We start from the raw sequence: 23,581 nt of genomic DNA, 5'->3' as shown, positions 1-23,581 counted from the left end.
TGCTTTGAGCTCCAGCCTGATTCCTGCCATTTTTGCATTCGTCTGTGGGTGCGTGCGTGTGTGTGCGTGTGTGTGCATGTCTGTATGCGTCTTGTGCTTTTGGCCGGCTGTGTTAGTTTGTGTGTGTGCATGTGTGTGTGTTTGCGTATGGCTGTGTGCTTTTGTGTGTGTTCGTGCGTTTTATCATGCCAGGACCTGTGTGCATTCGTGCATGTGTCTGTGTGATTGCGGGTGCATGCGTCCGTGCACGTGCATTTTTTTTTTTTACTGTGATGTATTTACCAAGTTGTGCGATTTGTGCAGCCTGTGGTTTAGTGTGTGAGAGTGTGTCAGCATGTGTCTTGCGTGTGTGTTCTTTGTTTCTCAACATATATTTTTGGTGTTTTATTGCTGAATTAATTTCCATTTGATGTACTTGTATTTCAAATAAAGAGCATTTTTGCTCCTATTGTGATGGGAAAAAAAAATAATAAAAAGTTTATGAAAAATCTCCGTAGTATCATTTCACAAAGGTAAATTTTTAATTGGTGTATGTACAAATGTCCACACATGCAAAACTGTGTTGGTGCAGGGTTTATTTATTAAAGATAAAAGGTAATCTATTTTTTTAGAAGGAAAAAGAGATGTGGTACAGTTTGTTTTAAATGGATCTTTTCAAATCACATATATGATCAATACATTTTGAACTGGTGTGTAGGCCTTTTAAGTTTCCAAGAGTGTTTTTTTTTGGGGGGGGAGGGGGAGGTTAGGGGTAAATGGTTTTACAGCTAGCACATACAAAACCATTAGGGAATCCAGCTCAGACTGGTGTGCCTTGAGTAATTTTTTGGGTGGTTTATCTCCGAACTTTCGCAGTTGGCCTGCATGAACATTGCTCTGATAATTTCAGCAGGGTGGTTATTACATCTTTTACATTCGTGACTTTGGGGGGTTGTTTCTAACAATATAAACTTGTCATACTTGCAGAGCCACCAGGGACCACAGCGACTACCTGAAGGCCCAGGAACACCTCCCACCAGGGACCACAGCCGCCCGGACCAAGTAACCCAGGGACCACAGCCGCTTTGCTGAGGTAAGTATTAAAGACCCTACAGCTTCAATTTCAATGTGTATAGTAGATTACAAGGGTTTTTATACTTGCAGAGCCACCAGGGACCACAGTGATTACCTGAAGGCCCAGGAACACCTCCCACCAGGGACCACAGCCGCCCGGACCAAGTAACCCAGGGACCACAGCCGCTTTGCTGATGTAGGTACTAAAGACCCTACAGGTTCAATTTCAATGTGTATAGTAGATTACAAGGGTTTTTATACTTGCAGAGCCACCAGGGACCACAGTGATTACCTGAAGGCCCAGGAACACCTCCCACCAGGGACCACAGCCGCCCGGACCAAGTAACCCAGGGACCACAGCCGCTTTGCTGATGTAAGTACTAAAGACCCTACAGCTTCAATTTCAATGTGTATAGTAGATTCCAAGGGTTTTTATACTTGCAGAGCCACCAGGGACCACAGCGACTACCTGAAGGCCCAGGAACACCTCCCACCAGGGACCACAGCCGCCCGGACCAAGTAACCCAGGGACCACAGCCGCTTTGCTGAGGTAAGTATTAAAGACCCTACAGCTTCAATTTCAATGTGTATAGTAGATTACAAGGGTTTTTATACTTGCAGAGCCACCAGGGACCAAATTGGAAAGCCAGGGACTACAAAACAGAACGATGTCTTCTTCTGAGAGCCCTTCTCCACAGCGTCAGCGTGTTGAGGTAATTATCAATGTTTACATTTGATGTAGCTACACGTAAAATGTTTTGTAATCACTATATGCCTTAATTATTTTTTCACAGGAAGCTGAAGCAGCCGAGGGACTCTTAGGAGACGAGAGGGGTGGAGAAAGACGAGGAGCGGGCGGACAGAGTGTAAGTTGTGTCGAAACAGCTTCACGCATCACTGAGCAACCAACACATTAAAACCACTACATCATACATAAAAGTACACATACAACATATGCATAACTTTAACGTAATTCTTTTTAATGTTTTCCAGTCTGCTGCACAGCAAGATCCTCCCAGCCGCTCTCGGAGCCGACGTACTCGTGGCCGCGGTCGCCGAGAGGTGAGTTATTTTTAAACATTTTTTGGCCTCTATTAATCATTTTTTGTTTCTGTGTAGTAATGTTTTTTTATTTTTTTTATAAATATCAACAGCGTGCTCCCGAGTCAGACGCTGATGACATGATCGGGATCAATGTGGACCGACTGATTGAGGAGGTCTGCGACCGGGAGCCGCTCTGGCATATGGGTGACCGACGCCATGCAGATACATATGTGACCCGTCGGCTCTGGGAGGAAGTATGCCGTAACGTTTTGCCGAGGTGGGAGGACCTTGATCCAAGTCAGCAGACTCAAGAATGTAAGTATAAACTTTTAAGTTATGTTTTGAACTGAATGAAATGCATTAATTAACACTTTCTTCTATTCTTGTCTTTACAGGTGAAAGGGTTAGGAAGCGGTGGCGGTCACTCAGAGATCGCTACAAGAGGGAGTTTAATGAGGAGATGCAGGCCCCGAGTGGCTCAGCACGAAAACAAAGGACTCCATATAAATATGGCCGGGCCCTGTCCTTCCTCCGGGAGAGTATGCTGCAAGGAGTGTAAGTATTCAACAGGCCATTAAATGACCAATTGTACCTAACTTCTTTGGTTTCAGTCAGGGCTTTTCCCCTATCAATATATTAATTGTTATTTGTTCTCTATTTCACAGCACCTTCTCCAGCAATCAGGGGCCTGCACCTACCTCGGACCCCTCTGGAGCGATCTCTCAGGAGTCCGTCACCGAGGGCCACGTCGGTAGGCCACATCCCTCTGACCCCTCATCTGGCCCTTCCGGTACCTCTGCCCCATCCACTTCTACCGCCGACAGCGGTGGAGCAGCATCGCAGCCCTCGTTACTGGAATCTGCTGGTCCAGACGTAGCGTTCCCTTTACCACACCCCTCTGATCCTGCCAGCTCTAGACCACCGTTAGGTTCGTGGCGGCAGCGACACAGGGGTCCGGAAAGCAGCTATGCTCCTAAGTTCTTGCATCTGAATGCATCCTTTCAAAGCTCTTTCAAAATTTTGGGAGTGCAAGTGACTGCGGGTTTCAGCATGGTGCAAGCACGCATCAGTGAAACCAGCACTAAAACCAGCAGTCGCTTGGATAGTCTGCATTCAGATGTAAGTCAATCTCCGGCCAACCTTTTTTTCCAATCAATGCTCAGGAGCATGGAAAAGCTATCTCTTGACCAGCAGATGCAGGTAATGCACGACTGCCATGCTGCTCTACTGTGGGTCATGAGCCAAACTCCCACACCTCCCCACACAGCCACTACAAATTTCCCAGCCCAGTCACAATTCCCAGCCCAGTCACAATTCCCACCACAGCCCGAATACCAACCCCAATCCCAATCCCAACCTGTTGTAAATTCTGTGGCTGAATTCACTCCTGTGGTCACAAGTGGTACTGCAGCTTCTGAGCTTCCTCCCTCAGGTGTTCTGGTGAGCTCGTTAACTGCTTCATTACTTAACTCCGCCTGATGCTGCTATCCTTGCTCCTTGTCAATGTTTCAGTGTTGGATCTGAGCTTCTCCTGATTGTTCCTGTGACCTGCTGCTCTGTATAGCTAAGTGCTTTTTGCTTTTTTGTTGCTTTTTTTCTGTCCAGCTTGTCTTTTGTTTTGCTGGAAGCTCTGAGACGCAAAGGGTGTACCGCTGTGCCGTTAGTTCGGCACGGTGGGTTTTTTTTGCCCCCTTTGCGTGGTTTTGCTTTAGGGTTTTTTGTAGACTGCAAAGTTCGCTTTACTGTCCTCGCTCTGTCCTAGAATATCGGGCCCCACTTTGCTGAATCTATTTCATCCCTACGTTTTGTCTTTTCATCTTACTCACAGTCATTATATGTGGGGGGCTGCCTTTTCCTTTGGGGAATTTCTCTGGGGCAAGTCAGGCCTATTTTTCTATCTTCAGGCTAGCTAGTTTCTTAGGGTGTGCCGAGTTGCCTAGGTAGTTGTTAGGCGCAATCCACAGCCGCTTTTGGTTGTGTTTAGGATAGGATCAGGTGTGCAGTCTACAGAGTTTCCACGTCTCAGAGCTCGTTCTTGTATTTTTGGGTATTTGTCAGATCACTGTGTGCGCTCTGATCGCTAAGCACACTGTGTTTCTGGATTGCCTTCATAACACCTGTCATTAGCAAACATAACACCAACCCCAGTCCCGATACCAACCCCAGTCCCAATACCAACTCCAGTCCCAAAACCAACCCCTGTCCCAAAACCAAACCCAGTCCCAATTCCCATCCCGGCCACAAATCACAGTGTCTTCCCTGTCATGATCCCAATGGCAGGGGATCACAAAAAGGACAAGCACAGATACAAACAAGCTCTAGGGCGATGGAACCTGAGCTGACCGCGACCCTGAACCTAACACACAAATAAAAGTAGCCGGGGAACGTGCCTACGATGATCCTAGACGTCTCGCTCCAGCCGAAGATCTAACTTCCCCTATCAGAAGAAACACAGACCTCTCTTGCCTCCAGAGAAATACCCCACAGCAAATAGCAGCCCCCCACATATAATGACGGTGAAATGAGAGGAAAGCACATATGTAGTATGAAAACAGTTTCAGCAAAATGAGGCCCGCTAAAGCTAGATAGCAGAGGATACAAAAGTGAACTGCGCGGTCAGCGAAAAACCCTTCAAAAAACCATCCTGAAATTACTTGAACTCATGTGCCAACTCATGGTACATGAAAAGCAATTTCAGCCCACTAGAGCAACCAGCAGCAGAGAATCACATATCTGCAGGCTGGACTAAAAACCAAATTAAGCAAAACACAAAACAGGAAAATCCAAACTTAGCTAGTCCAGAAGGTTCTAGGAGCAGGGAGCAGAGGTAACAAGACACACTGGATACATTGATAACCGGCGAGGAAATGCCAGCAAAGCCAGGTTAAATAGGAAACTCCCATATGCTGATGGAACAGGTGGAACCCAGAAACCCAGGAAAGACAAGTCACCCAGTACCATCAGTAACCACCAGAGGGAGCCCAAAAACAGAACTCACAACAGTACCCCCCCCTTGAGGAGGGGTCACCGAACCCTCACGAGAACCACCAGGGCGACCAGGATGAGCCCTATGAAAAGCGCGAACCAAATCATCAGCATGAACATCCGAGGCAACCACCCAAGAATTATCCTCCTGACCATAACCCTTCCACTTGACCAAATACTGGAGTTTCCGTCTGGAAACACGAGAATCCAAGATCTTCTCCACAACATACTCCAATTCTCCCTCCACCAGCACTGGAGCAGGAGGCTCAAGAGAAGGAACAACAGGTACCTCATACTTCCGCAACAACGACCGATGAAATACATTATGAATAGCAAACGATGCCGGGAGATCCAAACGAAACGACACAGGGTTAAGAATTTCCAAGATCCTATAGGGACCGATGAACCGAGGCTTGAACTTAGGAGAAGAGACCTTCATAGGAACAAAACGAGAAGACAACCACACCAAGTCACCAACAAGAAGTCGAGGACCCACGCGGCGACGGCGATTAGCAAACTGCTGAGCCTTCTCCTGGGACAACTTCAAATTGTCCACCACATGACTCCAAATCCGATGCAACCTATCCACCACCATGTCCACTCCAGGACAATCAGAAGGTTCCACCTGACCAGAGGAAAAACGAGGATGAAACCCCGAATTACAAAAGAAAGGAGAAACCAAGGTAGCAGAACTAGCCCGATTATTAAGCGCAAACTCGGCCAGCGGCAAAAAGGTAACCCAGTCATCCTGATCAGCAGAAACAAAACACCTTAAATAAGTTTCCAAGGTCTGATTAGTTTGTTCAGTCTGGCCATTCGTCTGAGGATGGAATGCAGACGAAAAGGACAAATCAATGCCCATCTTAGCGCAGAAAGTCCGCCAAAATCTAGACACAAACTGGGATCCCCTGTCAGAAACGATGTTCTCAGGAATCCCATGCAAACGAACCACATTCTGAAAAAACAGAGGGACCAACTCAGAGGAGGAAGGCAACTTAGGCAAGGGTACCAGATGAACCATTTTAGAAAAGCGATCACACACAACCCAGATGACGGACATTTTTTGAGAGACAGGGAGATCCGAAATAAAGTCCATGGAAATGTGCGTCCAAGGCCTCTTCGGGATAGGCAAAGGTGACAACAATCCACTGGCCCGAGAACAGCAAGGCTTAGCCCGAGCACAAACCTCACAAGACTGCACAAAAGAACGCACATCCCTCGACAAGGAAGGCCACCAAAAAGACCTGGCCACCAAGTCTCTAGTACCAAATATTCCAGGATGACCTGCCAACGCAGAAGAATGGACCTCGGAGATGACTCTACTGGTCCAATTATCCGGAACAAACAGTCTCTCAGGCGGACAACGATCAGGTTTAGCCACCTGAAACTCCTGCAAAGCACGTCGCAAGTCTGGGGAGACAGCAGACAAAATCACCCCATCCCTAAGGATACCAGAGGGCTCAGAATTTCCAAGGGAGTCAGGCACAAAACTCCTAGAAAGAGCATCCGCCTTCACATTCTTTGAACCTGGCAGGTATGAAACCACAAAATTGAAACGAGAGAAAAACAGTGACCAACGAGCCTGTCTAGGATTCAGACGCCTGGCAGACTCAAGGTAAATCAAATTTTTGTGATCAGTCAAGACCACCACACGATGTCTAGCACCCTCTAGCCAATGACGCCACTCCTCAAATGCCCACTTCATGGCCAAAAGTTCCCGATTACCAACATCATAATTCCGCTCAGCCGGCGAAAACTTTCTAGAAAAAAACGCGCATGGCTTCATCACTGAGCCATCGGAGCTTCTCTGTGACAAAACCGCCCCCGCTCCAATCTCGGAAGCATCAACCTCAACCTGAAAAGGGAGCGAAACATCTGGCTGACGCAACACAGGAGCAGAAGAAAACCGGCGCTTAAGTTCCTGAAAGGCCTCCACAGCCGCAGGAGACCAATTAGCAACATCAGCACCCTTCTTAGTCAAATCCGTCAAAGGCTTAACAACACTAGAAAAATTAGTTATAAAACGACGATAGAAATTAGCAAAGCCCAAGAACTTCTGTAGACTCTTAAGAGATGTAGGCTGCGTCCAGTCACAAATAGCCTGAACCTTGATGGGATCCATCTCAATAGTAGAAGGGGAAAAAATATACCCCAAGAAAGAAATCTTCTGAACTCCAAAGAGACACTTTGAGCCTTTTACAAACAAGGAATTGGCCCGCAGGACCTGAAACACCTTCCTGACCTGCTGAACATGAGACTCCCAGTCATCAGAAAAAACCAAAATATCATCCAAATACACAATCATAAATTTATCCAGATATTCACGGAAAATATCGTGCATAAAGGACTGGAAGACTGAAGGAGCATTAGAAAGTCCAAAAGGCATTACCAAATACTCAAAATGGCCCTCAGGCGTATTAAATGCGGTTTTCCACTCATCACCTTGCTTTATTCGTATAAGATTATACGCACCCCGAAGATCAATCTTAGTGAACCATTTAGCCCCCTTAATGCGAGCAAACAAATCAGTCAACAATGGCAAAGGATACTGATATTTTACGGTAATCTTATTCAAAAGACGATAATCTATACAAGGCCTCAAGGAACCATCTTTCTTGGCCACGAAAAAAAAACCTGCTCCCAAAGGGGACAAAGATGGACGGATATGTCCCTTTTCCAAGGACTCCTTAACATAATCCCGCATAGCAGTATGCTCTGGCACTGACAGATTGAACAAACGACCTTTAGGAAATTTACTGCCCGGAATTAAATTTATAGCACAATCGCAATCCCTGTGAGGAGGAAGCGAACTGAGCTTAGGCTCCTCAAAAACATCCCGATAGTCAGACAAAAACACAGGAATCTCAGAAGGAGTAGATGAAGCGATAGAAATCGGAGGTGCATCATCATGAACCCCCTGACAACCCCAGCTTAACACAGACACTGATTTCCAGTCAAGGACTGGATTATGAGTTTGTAACCATGGCAGACCAAGTACTAGAACATCATGCAAATTATACAGTACCAGGAAGCGAATCACCTCCTGATGAACGGGAGTCATACGCATGGTCACTTGTGTCCAGTACTGAGGTTTATTCATAGCCAAAGGTGTAGAGTCAATTCCCTTCAAAGGAATAGGGACTTCCAGAGGCTCCAGACTAAACCCACAGCGATTGGCAAATGACCAATCCATAAGACTCAGGGCAGCGCCTGAATCCACATAGGCATCGACGGAAATGGATGATAATGAACAAATCAGAGTCACAGACAGAATGAACTTAGACTGTAAAGTACTAATGGCAACAGACTTATCAACCTTTTTTGTGCGTTTAGAGCATGCTGATATAACATGAGCTGAATCACCACAATAAAAGCACAACCCTTTTTTCCGCCTATACTTTTGCCGTTCACTTCTGGACTGAATTCTATCACATTGCATTATCTCAGGTGACGGTTCAGACGACACCGCCAAATGATGCACAGGTTTGCGCTCCCGTAAACGCCGATCAATCTGAACAGCCATAGTCATAGACTCATTCAGACCAGCAGGCGCAGGGAACCCCACCATAACATCTTTAATGGCCTCAGAAAGGCCATCTCTAAACTTTGCAGCCAGAGCGCACTCATTCCACTGAGTAAGTACCGACCACCTCCGAAATTTTTGACAATAAATTTCTGCTTCATCTTGCCCCTGAGAGAGGGCCAACAAAGCTTTTTCAGCCTGAATCTCTTGGTTAGGTTCCTCATAGAGCAAACCCAATGCCAGAAAAAACGCATCTGCATTAAGCAACGCAGGGTCCCCTGGTGCCAATGCAAATGCCCAATCCTGAGGGTCACCCCGCAGGAAAGATATAATTATCTTGACTTGCTGAGCAGGGTCTCCAGAGGAGCGAGATTTCAAAGAAAGAAACAACTTGCAATTGTTCCTAAAATTCAAAAACGAGATCTATCTCCAGAAAAAAACTCTGGGACAGGAATTCTAGGTTCAGACATAGGAGCATGTACAACAAAATCCTGTATATTTTGAACCTTAGTGGCAAGATTATTCAGGCTGGAAGCCAAACTCTGGACGTCCATGATAAACAGCTGAGATCAGAGCCATTCAAAGATTAAGAGGAGGAGGAAGTAGCCAGGCTGCAATAAGGCTAGGCAGCAAACTCTGAGGGGAAAAAAAAAAAAAAAAAAACTTCCTCAGACTACTTATCCTCCTACTTCAGCCAATACAATTAACACTTTGTGGGCCGGTTATACTGTCATGATCCCAATGGCAGGGGATCACAAAAAGGACAAGCACAGATACAAACAAGCTCTAGGGCGATGGAACCTGAGCTGACCACGACCCTGAACCTAACACACAAATAAAAGTAGCCGGGGAACGTGTCTACGATGATCCTAGACGTCTCGCTCCAGCCGAAGATCTAACTTCCCCTATCAGAAGAAACACAGACCTCTCTTGCCTCCAGAGAAATACCCCACAGCAAATAGCAGCCCCCCACATATAATGACGGTGAAATGAGAGGAAAGCACATACGTAGTATGAAAACAGTTTCAGCAAAATGAGGCCCGCTAAAGCTAGATAGCAGAGGATACAAAAGTGAACTGCGCGGTCAGCGAAAAACCCTTCAAAAAACCATCCTGAAATTACTTGAACTCATGTGCCAACTCATGGTACATGAAAAGCAATTTCAGCCCACTAGAGCAACCAGCAGCAGAGAATCACATATCTGCAGGCTGGACTAAAAACCAAATTAAGCAAAACACAAAACAGGAAAATCCAAACTTAGCTAGTCCAGAAGGTTCTAGGAGCAGGGAGCAGAGGTAACAAGACACACTGGATACATTGATAACCGGCGAGGAAATGCCAGCAAAGCCAGGTTAAATAGGAAACTCCCATATGCTGATGGAACAGGTGGAACCCAGAAACCCAGGAAAGACAAGTCACCCAGTACCATCAGTAACCACCAGAGGGAGCCCAAAAACAGAACTCACAACACTTCCCCAATGTTTTCCTCGTCAAGCTTTCCTTCCCCATTTACTATTCCTACCCCTACAACACCCTCCCCTGCTCAGCCTTCTGCTTTTTCACCCCATCACAGTACACCACAAACCAGTAGGCTTTCCCCACCTATCGACATGGTCCAACCTTCCAGCCCCTCCGCTAGTATGTCCACCCCACACTTTACGGATTTATCTAATATATAATTGCCTAGAATACTACTTCCTGCAATTTGTGCCAACTTCCTGTCCGGAGCTAATGTCCGGAGCTAATGTCCGGAGCTAATGTCCGGAGATAAGTGACGTCAACAGTGTCCAGTGTCTGATTGGTTGCCGCCTGCTGCGAGCGACCAATCAGAAACGTGCCGTACTGTGACACACTCCGCCCGCCATTTTGGTGTGATTTTTGAATTTTTACCTCACAGCAAGTTTCTACTGCGTGGAGGCGGGCCCAGTGACGTTGCTCTTCAAGCTCCTGCCGAATTTCGCCAAAAAAATGATAATACCATTTACCAAAACTATATATATTTAGTTGTGAAGTGGTTCAGTGACATTTTCACACCAATTTTGAACTTTTGTTTGGTGTTTTCTCCATATACTGCCTATTATTCACTGACTGTTATACTGAGAGACTGCCGTTTATTAACCTCTTCTTTGCCACATTGGGTATATTGCTCTATTATTTGCCACATAAGGACATTGTCCATTATTGCCCAGCAATTTCTTAAATAACAAGAATTGTCAAGAGCTGGTAAGTGCAGCCATTTTTTGTTCTTTCTTACTATTATTTATTAATTGTATTATTCTTATACATTTGAATAAATAAAGTATATATGGATTCTAGACTCCCGATTCTTTAGAATCGGGCTGCCATCTAGTAAAATAATAATTGCCTAGAATACTACTTCCTGCAATTTGTGCCAACTTCCTGTCCGGAGCTAATGTCCGGAGATAATGTCCGGAGCTAATGTCCGGAGCTAATGTCCGGAGATAAGTGACGTCAACAGTGTCCAGTGTCTGATTGGTTGCCGCCTGCTGCGAGCGACCAATCAGAAACGTGCCGTACTGTGATACACTCCGCCCGCCATTTTGGTGTGATTTTTGAATTTTTACCTCACAGCAAGTTTCTACTGCGTGGAGGCGGGCCCAGTGACGTTGCTCTTCAAGCTCCTGCCGAATTTCGTCAAAAAATGATAATACCATTTACCAAAACTATATATATTTAGTTGTGAAGTGGTTCAGTGACATTTTCACACCAATTTTGAACTTTTGTTTGGTGTTTTCTCCATATACTGCCTATTATTCACTGACTGTTATACTGAGAGACTGCCGTTTATTAACCTCTTCTTTGCCACATTGGGTATATTGCTCTATTATTTGCCACATAAGGACATTGTCCATTATTGCCCAGCAATTTCTCTGCAATATAAACTGCCTATTTATTAATATCTGCATTCCTGCAAAGAACTATTGCCTATTATTAACTGGGTATTTTCCTACTACCTGACATTGTTCTTAAGCAAAGAACCGTTGTTGTGGCATTTGCCACAACACGCAAAGTTGTCGTCTGATGTCTTTCATCCCTCCCCTCATAAGCATGTTCATGGATCCTGTGTAACTGTACCTTAAATGACAAGAATTGTCAAGAGCTGGTGAGTGCAGCCATTTTTTGTTCTATCTTACTATTATTTATTAATTGTATTATTTTTACATTTGAATAAATAAAGTATATATGGATTCTAGACTCCCGATTCTTTAGAATCGGGCTGCCATCTAGTATAAAATATTTGTTGTGTTTTTTTTTATAAAAAAAAAAACAGGGTAACAAAAAATAAAAGGTTAAAAAATAAAATTGTTACCGAAAAACAAAAATGAGGTTTAAACAACCCTAAAAAAAATGTTACCAAAAAAAGGCTAAACAAGAAAAAAAATGGTGGACACAAATTTGGTGTTTCAACAAATTGTTCTTGAAACATTTACAATGTTTGTTGGTACAATAACTTTTCAATAAATTTTGTTTTGGTTTGACAAATTTTGGTTGTGAAGTGGATTCATTTGATATGTTAATAATTGGAAATTAAATACACACCACACGTTTGAACATATAACATTTGGTTTATTACTCCACATATACCAAAGTGTATTCAACTAATTATGAAGTTGGTGGCAATAAAAAAACTTTATACACAAACATTTATCACCAAGACCTGAAATAAAAGTTCACACAATGTTATCTTGTCATGGCACCCTACCCACAGGTGAAACAAAAAACTCAGCAAAGTTGTCCCTCATTCTGGTTACAGAACCGGCAGAACGTACAGAGCTGCTGTGGTAATCCCACAGGGTGGTCTCCAAATCCTCATCATCCACGGAAACGGGCTCCTTGGAAAGTACATAGTTATGGAGGACCACGCAGGCCTTCACAACCTCATCCACAGTTCGTATGTGCAGAGTTATGGCGGTGAGCAGTATGCGCCACTTTGCAGTGAGAATGCCGAATGCACACTCCACCACTCTTCTTGCTCTCGTTAAGTGGTAATTGAACACTTTTTTGTTCTGGTCAAGGCTCGGCTTGAGTACGGTTTGAGGAGATGTGGGGACAACTGAAAGGCCTCATCACCCACACAGACATACGGCATAGGTGATCCTGTTGTTCCCGGGAGTGGTCTGGCTGGTGGAAAGTCATATGTATCACCATACAAACAACGGCCCATCAGTGAAGTTTTGAAGACTTGGGAGTCGTTGGACCGTCCATAGGCTCCAATGTCCACAGTCATAAATTTGCAGTTGGCATCTGCTATGGCCATGAGTACGATAGAAAAGTACTTCTTATAGTTGTAGTACTCCGAGCCTGTACCTGCCGGTTTTGCTATACGGATGTGTTTCCCATTGACTGCCCCCAAGCAATTAGAGAAATGGCACACTTTCTCCAACTGTTCTGCACTCTGCAGCCAGATGTCCCTTGTTGGTTGTGGAATGTACTCCGTGTGCAAGGCATCCCATATCGCCAGGCAGGTCACTTTCACAATTCCCGAAATGTTTGATATTCCAAGGCGAAACTGGTAGTGTAGTGACGTTAGAGATTCTCCGGTAGCCAAGAAGCTGTGAAAAAGCAAAACAAAAGTTATAAAAGATTGTAAAGACAGCTAAATTACATTTGTAAGCAATTTACATAAATGTAGTTAATTTTTTTTTTACCAATTTAAAAATGCCACTTTTTTTTTGTTTTGGATGTTGCAGTGCACATTAACAACAACATTTTTACATCTGTGCATACATGGGCCCATAAATGGAAAATATTTACATGTTCCAGAAAATGCAACGCTGTGTTACAGCGCTGTATTTTGGGGACCATGTTCACTGCTGATGTTGTTTTCCATACGTTAAAATATGCTGGCATGGCATTAAATATGAACAATGAGATAAAAAAAAAATAACTTACCGCAGGGTCACCATCAGCCGCTCCGCCGGTGTAATGGCAGACCTCATGCGTGTGTCCTGCCTTTGGATGACATCCCCAACTAGTTCCAGCAACACATCAAAGTGCTCCTGCCTCATCCGAAGATAATTATAGAATTTCTCCGGGTTCTGCCGTAACTCCATGTACAGGGTAGAATAGATGCCCCGGGTCATCTGCAGTGCGTTAATGGGATGAATCTATAGTCTGCGACCTCGACGGTGAACCATCCTCCGTCTTTCTGCTGCCGCCTCCTGCTCCCGAACCATGATATCCAGCCGATTGGTCTCAAAAATTACATCGGTAACCACGTTCGCAATCCTCCCAAGCACTCCTTCCATCTCTGCCACTTTCTCTAAACCCTTTCAAAGATGGGCTGTAAAAACTGTCTGTATATAATTTTCCATATTTTCCAGTAGCCAATCACATAAAGGAGACTCCCACTTTTAGGCGTGGAAAACGGATCCGTCATAAAAACGGATGAAACGGATGGAAAAAACGGAAACAACGGATACAACGGATCCAGTTTTTCTACGGAACCGTCGAAATAATGGAAGCGTTGGATCCATTTTCCTGTCTTTGCGACGCATCCGTCGATGCGTCGCAACGACGCTTTTCGACGTCCGCAGAAAAACGCTAGTGTGAAAGTAGCCTAACAGGTAATTGAATATAGCTGTAGGGTGGGATCCTGGAGTCAATTCCTCCTGTGGGTCCCAGGCACATTGGCCCAAGCCTGCAGGTTATGGAGTCATTTTATACCTATGAGCAATGCAATAGCCGGACTTCCAATTTCAGACTTTTGCACCCATACTGTCCGATTTTGAGAATTCTAGCATGTAGCCTTATTTTCCTATTTCCTATTTCTTTGTATCCTTATGATATGCAATTATCTTTCAAATCAAATTACTGTCTAAAACTCATGTCCGGAAGAATAAGAGGGAACAAGCTCACTCTTATAAATAATTGCTTTTTAGGAGGTAGCAATTGCTGATTTTGCATGTTACAATCAGTTCTATTATAAGTGTAATTTGCTACTTAACTCTGTGTTAAAAATTTTAGGGGGATAGAAACCATATATTAACCCCTTCACCTCCCAGCCTGTTATCACATTCCTGACCAGGCCAATTTTTTCAATTCTGACCACTGTCACTGTATGAGGCTACAACTCTGTATTCGTCACATGTTGTACTTCATGTCATTTAAATTTAGGCCGATATGACTTGTGTTTAGAAAAATATCAAAAATTGGAGAAAAAAAAACTACACATTTTGCAATTTTCAAACTTTCAATTTTTAGGCTAAAAGTTTATAAGCAATTTCTCATTTTTTCCAACAAAAATTACAAAAGCAATTTTCTAATGGACCACGTTCCATTTTAACCCTAACCATTTGAGGGGCCTATGTGACAGAAAATAAGCAAAAGTGACACCATATTAAAAACTGCCCCCTTCAAAGTGCTCACATTGAAAACATGTATTAACCCTTTAGGGGTTTCACCAGAAGTAAAGGGAACCTGTCAGCAGGATTGTGCACAGTAACCTACAGAATGTCAGGTTGGCGCTTTTATCCTGATTACAATGATACTTTGGGTGATGAAATCCGTCTTGTGGTTGTTGTTTAATCATAATTTTCAGTTAATGATATGCTCGTGCTCCGGGCGGCCTGTGGGGGTCTTCATGTGGTCCTCTGCTTAGGTATTCATCTTTATGGGCTTACTACTGGTCACTGATCCCTCACTGACCTGCCCCCTATTTTACATAATGAATACCTGTACATACTGAAGAAAAAAAAACAAAAATGCTTCCGCAGGCAGGTGCCAGCTGTGGAACCTCTCTGCAGCACAGTCACATGTTTAGTGTCAAGTTATTAAGTGTTCTTGATGTTATTGAGTAAGTGTAAAAAATAAAATCTATTTTAAAATGGCGCCCGCCACACCTGCGAAAGTAGTAGCTATCTGGTCACTTGTCTTCTGGGGGAAGGGAGTTATGATTTTACCTAATGGTGCGTTTAACATGGCACTATCCAGGCCATAAAATGACTGCAGATTTGCTACATACATCTGTGGGTGTTTAATGCCAACCACACTACAATGTGCACAGAAAGACAAGCTTAAGTCATGGCACCTGCTGGACAAGTATTTGCCATTCATTGGGTATTTGATGACCTGTTCAGATGGGCCGATGGTCAGCCTGCCTGAACCGCTCGCCCCCCAAATATTGGCTGGACTCCATAAGCCCTAACTCTCTGTGTGTGCTGAGTGGGCTGATTATCAAGGCTACCTTTATGTACAAGGGTAAGGGGAGGCACTTATAGTCTCACGTGCCTAAGGCACTATAATACCATAAATTATTCTGAAAAATGCCATGAATATGAAGAATTATGCACACACATGGACAACTGTTGGTAGCGTTCTGTTAAATTTAGACAAAAACATCAACTTTACTGAATATCAACTAATGAAAATCAGAGATCAGAGAAAATTAAAGAAAAAAAACCTGATGAACAAGACCTGGACAAAAATGATGGCACCCCTAACGTGTTGCTACCAATCAATATATACATAAAGGATAAAACCAATAACTTACTGGCACCATCAGGCATTGAAAGGATTGTCCGATCTAAACCAACAAGTCTGCAGTTACTCTATGTGAACTGCAGACTTGTGAATCCTCCCATAGCACACACTGTGCGGATACTGCGGGGTCAGTGCTGGAAGAGGCGGTCATGTGACCACAAGTATGCGATCTGCATACTCCCAGAAAGAATCCGACTAGACTTGCATTGCCGGAAACGTCTAGTCGGATGGTGGCCGCATATAGCATACTTGCAGTCACTTGACCGCCATTCCCGGTGCTGACTACGGAGAATCCCCACAGCGTGCTGTGTGATGATTGACAAGTCTACAGTCACATAGAGTGAATGCAGACTTGGCATTTTAGACCGAACAACCCCTTTAAGGAAACAAAAACATAGCTCCTATGTATACTTAAAGGGGACATAAAAGGGGGCTTGACTTTTGCATTGACTAGTAAAAAATTAATATTTGTGTTCACAAAAAAGTGTTTTATGTATATAAATAAATGATGAAGAACACTTAAACAAGTGAAATCAAGTATGCTGATTGGTCAGTGTCTGACCACTGGGACCTACAGTACAATGATAGATAATTTGGGGACATTGGGAACTTTAATCTCCATTACAAAATGGTGTGGCATATTGGACACCCAGCCACCACTTCAGTCATCTATGCGGCTGCCAGAGCTCGGCCCCCCATAGGGAATGCATGGAATGCACACTACCACTCCATTCTAAACGGGATACGTTTCCTGTTCTGTCTACCGATATGGGTCCAACCACCACCAATCAACAAGATGTCATCAGACAACCCCTTTAAATATATCACAAGTCAGTCTTACTTGAATATAATGGAGCAGTGACGGAGGAGCACACTTAAAGGGAATCTGTCACTGGGTTTTATCTACCCCATCTGAGAGCAGCATAATGTATGGAAAGAGACCCTGATTCCAGTGATGTACCACTTACTGGGCTACTTGCTGTCCATTTAATAAAATCACTGTTTTAAATGCTGAAGATCTAGCAGATTGTTGAGCTCTGTATAAGACTGGTCCACACCACAGACTGGCAGCTTTCTGCCCATGTACAGTGTATACAGAAAGATGCCAATTAGTGGTGGGGTTGGGGTAAAACAGAACTAATGAATATGCTTGACTATCAGTCAGCAGGTTTACGAGTCCTCTAGTGATAATCTCCTGCTGATAAAACACTGATTTTATCAAAATTACAATAGGCAGCCCAGTATGTGACACATTGCTGGAATCAGGCTTTCAGCCCCTACATTATGTTGTACTAAGATTAAGTAGCAAAAATCTGGAGACAGATTCCCTTTATATCACAGTAGGGTTGCAAGGCAACGTGATGCTAACTGAACTGCAGTGAAGTATTATAGGCCCATGGAAGCCATGTGATAGGGAGTCCTGGTCATGTCATCCCGAGAAGGCTGAGTAGTAGATGTGCTCTCTGCGCCCACAGGGACAGTCAGATCCCATACTCCGAGAGCCATGTAGGCTCCAGGCCGAGAGCACAGAGAGGGAGAAAGAAGAGGAGCTGGGCGGCGGGAGGGGAGACAGGCAGAAATGCTGGGAGCCAAATGTGCTCAGAGAGGAGGAAGGAGCAGATGAGGCTGAAGGCTGAATGGCACAGAAACGGCAAAGAGGAGGGAAAAGATGGGGAAAGAGGGCACATGGCAGGAAATTGGGAAGAGATTTGTTCTCATTAAAGAAATCAACTGATAGAACAAAACAAGTGAAGGAATTAACAAAGGGCATATAATAACATATAATATAACATCTATATATATAATTGTCTAAGGGTTTTTCCGTCTGTCTGTCTTTCTGTCTGTCTGTCCTGGAAATCCCGCGTCTCTGATTGGTCGAGGCCGCCAGGCCTCGACCAATCAGCGACGGGCACAGCGACGATGATGTCATAAAGGACGTAGAAATCCCACATTTCTGATTCAGCAACGGGCACAGTATCGACGTAGATGTCATAATGGTTGCCATGGCGATGATGATGTCATAAAGGTTGCGTCGACCAATCAGCGACGGGCACAGTCTGCCGCGAATTCTGGAATCATCATTGTCCATATACTACGGGGACATGCATATTCTAGAATACCCGATGCCAGGCCTCGACCAATCAGCAACGGGCACAGCATGGCGACGATGATGTCATAAAGGTTGCCTCGACCAATCAGCGACGGGCACAGTCTGCCGCGAATTCGCCTCGACCAATCAGCCACGGGCACAGTATCGATGTAGATGTCATAATGGTTGCCATGGCGACGATGATGTCATAAAGGTTGCCTCGACCAATCAGCAACGGGCACAGTCTGCCGCGAATTCTGGAATCATCATTGTCCATATAAAACGGGGACATGCATATTCTAGAATACCCGATGCATTAGAATCGGGCCACAATCTAGTATATAATATAATAAAACATAATATATAATATAGCATAACATAATATCATAACATAATGTAACCTAATATATATACATTATAGCGTAATATAACACAATATAATATAACAACATAATATAATAACATAATCTACTATATAATTGTCTAAGGGTCACTTCCGTCTGTCTGTTTTTCTGTCTGTCACAGATATTCATTGGTCGCGGCCTCTGTCTGTCCTGGAAATCCAAGTCGCTGATTGGTCGCGGCAAAACAGCCACGACCAATCAGCGACGGGCACAGTCCGGAAGAAAATGGCCGCTCCTTACTCCCCGAGGTCACTGCCCGGCACCCGCATACTCCCTTCTACCGCTCACACAGGGTTAATGCCAGCGGTAACGGACCGTGTTATGCCGCGGGTAACGCACTCCGTTACCGCCGCTATTAACCCTGTGTGTCCCCAACCTTTTACTATTGATGCTGCCTATGTGGCATCAATAGTAAAAAAATGTGATGTTAAAAATAATAAAAAAACAAAAAACCTGCTATACTCACCCTCCGTTGTCCGCTGAGCCGCTCGCGCCGGCCGCCATCTTCCGTTCCAGGCGATGCATTGCGAAATTATCCAGACCGCGAGACCGCTAAGTCAGCTGGGTAATTTCGCAATGTATCCTGGGAACGGAAGATGGCGGCAGCCGCGCGCATGTCGCCGGAGCTCCGCTGGATCCCAGGAGGTGAGTATATAACTATTTTTTATTTTATTTTTTTATATTTTTATATTTTTAACAGGGATATGGTGCCCACACTGCTGTATACTACGTGGGCTGTGTTATATACTGCGTGACTGCTATATACTACATAGGCAGTGTTATATACTATGTGAGCTGTGTGATATACTCCGTGGGCTATGCTATATACTACGTGACTGGGCAGTATACTACGTGGCTGGGCAATATACTACGTGACTGGGCAATATACTACGTGACTGGGCAATATACTACGTGGCTGGGCAATATACTACATGACTGGGCAATATACTACGTGTCTGTGCTGTATACTACGTGACTCTGGGCTGTATACTATGTAGCTGGGCAATATACTACGTGGCTGGGCAATATACTACGTAGCTGGGCAATATACTACGTAGGTGGGCAATATACTACGTAGCTGGGCAATATACTACGTAGCTGGGCAATATACTACGTAGCTGGGCAATATACTACGTGGCTGGGCAATATACGACGTAGCTGGGCAATATACTACGTGACTGGGCAATATACTACATAGCTGGGCAATATACTACGTGTCTGTGCTGTATACTACGTGACTGGGCAATATACTACGTGGCTGGGCAATATACTACGTAGCTGGGCAATATACTACGTGACTGGGCAATATAATACGTGGCTCTGTGCTGTATACTACGTGGCTCTGTGCTGTATACTACTTAGCTGGGCAATATACTACGTGACTGGGCAATATACTACGTGTCTGTGCTGTATACTACGTGACTGGGCAATATACTACGTGGCTGGGCAATATACTACGTAGCTGGGCAATATACTACGTGACTGGGCAATATAATACGTGGCTCTGTGCTGTATACTACGTGGCTCTGTGCTGTATACTACTTAGCTGGGCAATATACTACGTGACTGGGCAATATACTACGTGTCTGTGCTGTATACTACGTGACTGGGCAATATACTACGTGGCTGGGCAATATACTACGTAGCTGGGCAATATACTACGTGACTGGGCAATATAATACGTGGCTCTGTGCTGTATACTACGTGGCTCTGTGCTGTATACTACTTAGCTGGGCAATATACTACGTGACTGGGCAATATACTACGTGACTGGGCAATATAGTACATGACTGAGCAATATAATACGTTGCTAGGCAATATACGACGTAGCTGGGCAATATACTACGTGGCTGGGCAATAAACTATGTAGCTGGGCAATATACTACGTGACTTGGCAATATACTACGTAGCTGGGCAATATACTACGTGGCTGGGCAATATACGTGACTGGACAATATACTACGTGACTGGGCAATATACTACGTGGCTGGACAATATACTACGTAGCTGGGCAATATACTAGGTGGCTGGGCAATATACTATGTAGCTGGGCAATATACTAGGTGGCTGGGCAATATACTACGTAGCTGGGAATATACTAGGTGGCTGGGCAATATACTATGTAGCTGGGCAATATACTAGGTGGCTGGGCAATATACGTGACTGGACAATATACTACGTGACTGGGCAATATACTAGGTGGCTGGGCAATATACTACGTAGCTGGGCAATATACTAGGTGGCTGGGCAATATACTATGTAGCTGGGCAATATACTAGGTGGCTGGGCAATATACTACGTAGCTGGGCAATATACTACGTGGTCTGTGCTATATGCTATGTGACTGCTATATACACACATAAATACATAGTCTAGAATACCCGATGCGTTAGAATCGGGCCACCATCTAGTATAATATAACACAATATAACATATAATATAACATAATATGTAATATCACATACTATAGCACACTATAATATACCATAACATAATATAACATAATATACTATAAGCAGCACTTGGCCTCTGCAGCAGGCGCTCCTGCGGTACCACTTCTGCCATAGCCCACCAGTTCCGGCCACTACACCCAGTCCTCAGACCAGTCCCCAAGGTGAGGACACCATGAAGAGGTTTGGGACCCTCCTGGGTGACTTCCCTACAAGTTATCCCACTAGGAGCCACATGCTTCGTGTTCTCTGTAGCCTTCCATGACTGGATCACAGTGATTACCAACCACAGCTACTGCCCCCCGCACGGCTAATCTCAGCTACTGCCCCCCGCACGGCTGAGCTCACACCCCATACGCCCAATACCCGAGGGTCCTCACTTTCCTGGCACCCCTGAGAGTGTGGCGAACTCACCAGCCTAGATTTGGTGCGCTGCAGGAATTCCTCCATCCCTGGGGACGCTGCAGACCCCCACACCTGATGCCGGGCCCCTCCAGCTGTGGCAGCGCCCCGTCACACGCGCAGTCAGGAGCAGCACGAGCTCCCCGGGAGAAGGCGGCTGTCGGGAGCGCGCACGAGCCTCTCCGAGGTGCTGAAATGTGACCCCGCACGGTGCAGGCTCACAGCGGTAACCCCTTCACTGCCAGCCGCACTGGATTCACAGGAATCCACTGAGGAGAATCTCATAGCTTTAGAAGAATGCCTCCATAATGGTAGGCTGGAGTCTAGTACTCCACTGGCTGCCAGAAAAGAGAGTAACAACCCAGAAACATTTATTAAAATTGTCTCTTTCTCCAAGATGCCATACTGGCTGTAGCATAGACACCGCACATATGTGCATGAGGCGTGGCGGGTCACCGCTCTGGTAATGTGATTTTCTTACATGGTGCTGCTGATTCCATGACTAATTACAGGCTAAGGCTACTTTCACACTAGCGTCGTACTCGGCCCATTGCAGTGTGTCGTCCCGACGTACCGACGCATACAACGGGGGCAGCGGATGCATTTTTCCAACGCATCTGCTCAGGGGCGGACACAGACTGCAGAGGGCCCCTGTGCAAGAAATTTTACTGCAACAAAGTTATGTAAACATATAGGTTGTAATATTTATTATCTGTTTAGAACACAACTATCAACTCTAAATAATAAATTTACGTTCAATATTTAACAACTGAATATAAGCAGGCATGCAATTGATGTCATATCTGGCAAATCTGGATGTGCTTATTGTGGCCTATGACTTATCAAGCAGCACAGACTGTTATTACTTTATAAACTGGAGGAAATAATACTGTAGTTTGGACTCCCCATAGATGCTCCATATAACGCTGTGCCTGTGCCGCCACATATAATGCTCCATACAATTCATTATGGCCCCATAGATGCTCCCTATAAAGCTGTGCCGCCACATATAATGCTCCATACAATTCATTATGGCCCCATAGATGCTCCATATAACGCTGTGCCTGTGCCGCCACATATAATGCTCCATACAATTCATTATGGCCCCATAGATGCTCCATATAACGCTGTGCCTGCCCTGTGCCGCCACATATAATGCTTCATACAATTCATTATGGCCCCATAGATGCTCCATATAACGCTGTGCCTGTGCCGCCACATATAATGCTCCATACAATTCATTATGGCCCCATAGATGCTCCATATAACGCTGTGCCTGCCCTGTGCCGCCACATATAATGCCCCATACAATTCATTATGGCCCCATAGATGCTCCATATAACGCTGTGCCTGTGCCGCCACATATAATGCTCCATACAATTCATTATGGCCACATAGATGCTCCATATAACGTGGTGCCTGTGCCGCCACATATAATGCTCCATACAATTCATTATGGCCCCATAGATGCTCCCTATAAAGCTGTGCCGCCACATAATGCTCCATACAATTCATTATGGCCCCATAGATGCTCCATATAACGCTGTACCTGTGCCGCCACATATAATGCTCCATACAATTCATTATGGCCCCATAAATGCTCCATATAACGCTGTGCCTGTGCCGCCACATATAATGCTCCATACAATTCATTATGGCCCCATAGATGCTCCATCCATTCCATAATATGGAGCATCTAGATTCTATGGGGCCATAATGAATTGTATGGAGCATTATATGTGGCGGCACAGCTTTATATGGACTCCCTATAAAGCTGTGCCGCCACATATAATGCTCCATATAACGCTGTGCCTGTGCCGCCACATATAATGCTCCATAGTCCATACAATTCATTATGGCCCCATAGATGCTCCATATAATGCTGTGCCGCCACATATAATGCTCCATACAATTCATTATTACCCCATAGATGCTCCATCCATAATATGGAGCATCTATGGGGCCATAATGAATTGTATGGAGCATTATATGTGGCGGCACAGCTTTATATGGACTCCCTATAAAGCTGTGCTGCCAGATATAATGCTCCATACAATTCATTATGGCCCCCAGATAGATGCTGATGCTCTATATATAACGCCTGTGCCGCCACATATAAATGCTGCTC

General features: G+C 44.8%; 1 protein-coding gene across 1 annotated transcript in view; it reads right to left on the bottom strand.

The window, feature by feature from the left end:
- Window positions 1-21,549, bottom strand: part of LOC138670324 (protein prune homolog 2-like) — a 157,573-nt gene extending 136,024 nt beyond the window's left edge. Inside the window, exon 1 of the mRNA XM_069757594.1 lies at window positions 21,466-21,549. Coding sequence (XP_069613695.1) covers window positions 21,466-21,501 — 36 coding nt within the window. The 5' untranslated portion in view covers window positions 21,502-21,549. The remainder of the gene's footprint in view (window positions 1-21,465) is intronic.
- Window positions 21,550-23,581: the final 2,032 nt, after the last annotated feature.

Source organism: Ranitomeya imitator, chromosome 1 (genome assembly GCF_032444005.1).
Source record: "Ranitomeya imitator isolate aRanImi1 chromosome 1, aRanImi1.pri, whole genome shotgun sequence".
In the NCBI taxonomy this organism is placed as follows: domain Eukaryota; kingdom Metazoa; phylum Chordata; class Amphibia; order Anura; family Dendrobatidae; genus Ranitomeya; species Ranitomeya imitator.
This window is presented reverse-complemented; position numbering and strand designations above follow the sequence as displayed.